Source organism: Penaeus japonicus, unplaced genomic scaffold, assembly GCF_977035675.1.
Source record: "Penaeus japonicus unplaced genomic scaffold, GWHDUDI00000001_assembly GWHDUDI00000027, whole genome shotgun sequence".
NCBI lineage: Eukaryota > Metazoa > Arthropoda > Malacostraca > Decapoda > Penaeidae > Penaeus > Penaeus japonicus.
In genome coordinates, this window is record NW_028234429.1 from 16,125,675 (window position 1) to 16,130,674 (window position 5,000).

The window sequence follows — 5,000 nt, forward strand, 5'->3', positions numbered from 1 at the left end:
ATAATCTTATGCATCTTGAAGGCTTTCCATACGGCTGGCGCAGCACAATGTTATGTTATCTATGTTTCTTGCATATAATTTTGCCCTTCCACTCTCCAGGTAAATCACATGTTGCCTTCATCTCCCTGTTACTTGTTTTCCTCGGCACTCTGTAATCTTTCCAACCGTTTTTCTTCTCAAAAATGATCACTTTGATTCTAACACGATCCATATTCATAATGGCGAATGCTGATGACTAGACTTTTGATGTATCTTCTTCCTTCGCACATTTCAAAATATGGGTCACTTTAGCCACTGCTATCATATTTCAGGTTAATTAATGACACACCTCCGACCAATTTATACCACCACATCAATTACATATCTTGTGTTGTGAAATAGTTTAGAACCATTTACACATTTATTTACATTCCGAAATCTTTCCTGAATTTTACGACTTTCATTTTTCAAGAGGAAAGTCGGTCAAGCATCTAATAACGACTCTTATCCTCTCTTTAGTGTCTTTCAGTTCTTTCGGTTCATTTTCCCTATTACATCCTCGCTTTCTTTCACCCTAAACAACATGAGGAAAGCTTTACCCGTTCCATGAATAGTTGCAATATCATATGCAAGTATCATAATCTTATTGCATGGACGATATCCTTTCCTTCTCCCTTTCGCCAGATACTGCGATGACAAGGGCCCCGACAAGCGTAAGGGGTTGCAATACGTCTATCTTACGTATCAGAGAGTCACTAAAGTCAAAACTCGGCCCAAAATCGTGTGCACCGTGAAAGGGGTGAAGGGTGAGTCAAACTTCTTCTAGAGAAGGACGAAGGGAAAAAATGAGAAGGAAGACTGATTGAGGGAAATTGATAGAGAGAGAAGAAAGACTGACTGAAAGAAAGGGAGAAAGAGAGAGAGAGAGAGAGAGAGAGAGAGAGAGAGAGAGAGAGAGAGAGAGAGAGAGAGAGAGAGAGAGAGACAGAGAGAGAGAGTGAGAGAGAGAGAAGTGAGTAAGATAGAGACAGAAAGAATATCTCCTTTTCATACCCTATTAACCAACATCGAATATCAAATGAACTAGACTCAGCTATCAGTATAAAACCATAACAAAACCCCTTTCTATCCACAGGATCTGGCGGAGGAGGGAGTAGTAGTGCAACACAAGCTAAAGGATGCGAGAAAGGTAAGAAAACCTCATGGTTATCTGATCCTTTTTCTAACAGGGAATCATGGTGACTGTACAGAACCTGTGAAACACATGTCAAGTGATGGAAATATATAGAGTAATTCTTAGGTCCGTTGTGTTTTTTTTTTTCGCTAGATGAGTCACTTTCGTGATGTTCTTCAGATATATTGCATGGTATTAAGAATCTTTACGATCATTATCATTATTGCTCTCTCTCCTGCAATATCAAAAGAATTGCTAACTTCCTTTTCTTTCTCATAGTACAGATCATAGTGTGTGCTTATGTGTGTGTGTGTGTTTGTGTGTGTGTGTCTGTGTGTGTGTGTGTGTGTGTGTGTGTTCTTCTCCCCCTCCCCCCTTCTCCATCACGCCTCTCCCCACCCCCACCCCTACCCCCAACATTCCCAGACCTTCCTCCTGTATCCATCCCTAAGATCATTCAAAAACTTCTACCAAAACGCGACAACAGCATAGAAATTGATCCAACCCTAATTATCAATCCCGTGCAACGTTGCAGTGTGCGGGAAGGCTCCGAAAAACGCCGGGGCGACAAAGATCGTGGGCGGAGAGGCGTCTGACCCCGGAGAATACCCGTGGATGGTCAGGTTGAGAGTTCTGGATGGTTTCTTGGAGTACCTTTGCGGCGGTTCCGTCCTCACGTCGACACACGTCTTAACGGCAGCCCACTGTATCGATTACGAAAGGTGGGATTGGGGTTTCGGGGTCGGTACGCTTGGTTGGTATCGCCGTGGTAGTCAGTGCCCATATTCCCGGATGTGGGTGTGGGTTGTGTTGATGGGTTGGAGTGTGGGTGTGGTTTACCTTTTTTGAATCGGAATCCTAGTTCAACGCCTGATTTTAGCACTTCGTCTATATATTTATGTATATACAAATATATATATATATATATATATATATATATATATATATATATATATATACTGTATTATATATATATATATATATATATATATATATATATATATATATATATATATATCCATATGTATATATATATGTATATATATATACTGTATATATATATATATATATATATATATATATATATATATATATATATATATATATATGTATGTATGTATATATATATATGTATACACATTCATATATACATATATATATATATATATATATATATACATATATAAGCATATATCCATATATACGCATATATGATACAAACATATATGTATACATACGCATATACAAAAATGACCTTACAATTTGGAATATATTGTCCCCAAAATTCCCACCAGACCGGAGGTAACAGTGATTGCAGGCCAGCACAGCTTTGAAGGCGATGACGAAAGCAATTTGCAATCCATTAAAGCCAAGAAACTCCTCATACATCCGAAATACGATTCAAATACGATGGTAAGTCAGTGTGTGGGAGGTTGTCATTATTCGTCATGTCAAAAAACATATGTTTCTGACAGGTATAAGTTCAACCTGTGACATGAATAAGCACTGATTTTAACCCATTGGCTTTGGGAACATGTACTGCCCACGGTGGTTTTGTATAATTGTGACATGATTTTTTTTTTTTTTTTTTTAGAAATGGCTAACCAAATTACTAACGACCGACCTGGTAATTTGGTATATGTTCTCAGTATATGTTCTCAGATATATGGGTTAAAATCAGTGCTTATTCTTGTTACAGGTTGACCTTATTCTCCTGTTTCCTCACTTGTTTATCCAATTGCTCACATTTCCGAAAAAAACTGTTTATTTCCGTTACTATGATTATGGTTATCAACTTCATTATAAGTGTTATCATTATTATCACTATAATTGTTATCATTTTATTAATCAATATTATTATCATCATTATTGTTAATATCATTACCATTACTAATAGTCATCATTATTATTATCGTTATTGCTATTATTATCATTGCTAGTAGGCCTAGTAATTGGCTATTTGATGACTAAGAACAAGTGGATAATTATCATTGTTCATAATCTAATAATGATAATAATAATGATAACATAGAATCATCTATTTGGAAGATGACCCGTGTCAATGAGTTAACAAGAGAAATGTGTTAAATTTATGTTACATGTAATCCCAGTTTCATTGCCGGAAGATAAGACACAAAGTCAAAATATCAAATTCAAATGGACAAAAAAAAAAAAAAAAAAAAAAAAAAAAAATTAAAGGAAATACAACTTCACAAGAATACCTTTACAGGCCAACGACATAGCTATAATAACACTGAAATCGTCTCTCAAGTGGAAGAACAACGTGGGGCCCATTTGCCTGCCTCCTGATAAGACCTTCGAGAACAGCAAAGCCGTCATAACAGGCTGGGGTTTGCTGGACTACCGTGAGTATACCTGGCTTGTGTCAAGATTTTCTTGAAGATCATTGCTCTTTCTTTTATCCGAAATGCACTTTGTACTTTTAGTGATGTGCCATTGAGCAGTAGAAGGCTAGGTGATATTCAGAAAGCATAATTGATAGGTTGAAGATGGTACCTATGTCTCCACTTATGATAACCTCTGGAATAATTGATACTGCTCTAGGTTACGTTGTTATTCTGATAAAGAGAAAGAAAGAAAGAAAGAAAAAAAAAAGAAAACATGTACAGTATTTGTGTGTGTGTTCATGTGTGTGCATCAGATATACTGAATGTCAAAAAGTGCTTGCAGGTAACAGTAGAGCTCCTTACTATACTGACTTAACTGATTGAAGAGGCAATTTCCAGATACAATTTCATCAGTCTATTCAGACGCTATCATGCAAATTTTCCGGTTAGAATTAGAACAGATGATAACCTGAAAGTCATTTCTTGAATAAACATCTTGGAAAAAAGTGTCAGAAATAGCAGCAAAGCCCAGTTCTGGACGCGAGTGAGGCAAAGGCACTAAAAAGGACAAACCAATCAGCTGATGATTAAAAAAAGAATGAATCTCACTTCTGCTCCATCTACATATGTTGTCATATTCCGGTTTTTATTTTTTTTTATTTTTTTTTTTTAGATTATTTTAAGTACATGCTTGATTTGACAAGCTTATCTTAACTTCAATGTCTGATTTAATAATAAAAATAAAATGTTCTTACGGGTGCTACTCTTATAGCAAACGTATTTCCTCCTCTACTACTGGTATTTACAATAACACCCACATGTGCTATAGTGAGTGTTATTGATTTTCGGTTTCACAAGCTATCTAAATGATCTCATTATTCTAACTTATTTCACTTTTCATGGAACACCGACTATTCTGAGTATTATCAGTAATTTTGCATTCTAATATACTACTTCTTATAATTAAAAAAAAAAACAGAATTAGAGTTGATAGCAGGTGTTTTTTTTCTACAGAAAGTATAACCAGCAATCTTACGCCCTATTACCTATTACGTTAAATTCAAATATTTCCTTCGTCTTTTTCACTAGCGGGATCAGCTTTCCCGGATGAGCTCCAGGAAGCAGGAGTCACAGTGTCCGACCACGGGGACTGTAAGGATGCTTACTCCCTCTCAAACTTCCCCGTTACTGATAAACATGTAAGTCCCCGCTAATAATTAGTCAAAAGGAATTTATAATAATTAGACTAAAGGCATTCCTCATAGGAGCTGCAACATTAAGTACACAATGGTATGAACCTTCGAGAAATCTGAGATGAACCTTCTTACTCACTCGATCAGATCTGCGCTGCCGATCCAGGACAGGACTCATGCAGGGGCGATTCTGGGGGTCCCCTGATGGCGAAAGAAAACGGAGTTTGGTTGTTGGTGAGTCCACGTTTCTTCTTTTCTAATTAGTATTTAGAAATGACTATGATTATAATCACATGAAATAGAATT

At 36.5% G+C, this 5,000-nt stretch overlaps 1 protein-coding gene across 2 annotated transcripts in view; it reads left to right on the top strand.

Moving 5' to 3' along the window:
• Positions 1 to 5,000, top strand: part of LOC122246635 (chymotrypsinogen A) — a 14,963-nt gene that overhangs the window by 8,828 nt on the left and 1,135 nt on the right. For both annotated transcript variants that reach the window (XM_086552668.1, XM_086552669.1), the window contains exons 6-12: positions 664 to 785; positions 1,115 to 1,168; positions 1,689 to 1,875; positions 2,449 to 2,566; positions 3,384 to 3,519; positions 4,591 to 4,700; positions 4,842 to 4,928. In XM_086552668.1, coding sequence (XP_086408794.1) covers positions 664 to 785; positions 1,115 to 1,168; positions 1,689 to 1,875; positions 2,449 to 2,566; positions 3,384 to 3,519; positions 4,591 to 4,700; positions 4,842 to 4,928 — 814 coding nt within the window. The remainder of the gene's footprint in view (positions 1 to 663; positions 786 to 1,114; positions 1,169 to 1,688; positions 1,876 to 2,448; positions 2,567 to 3,383; positions 3,520 to 4,590; positions 4,701 to 4,841; positions 4,929 to 5,000) is intronic.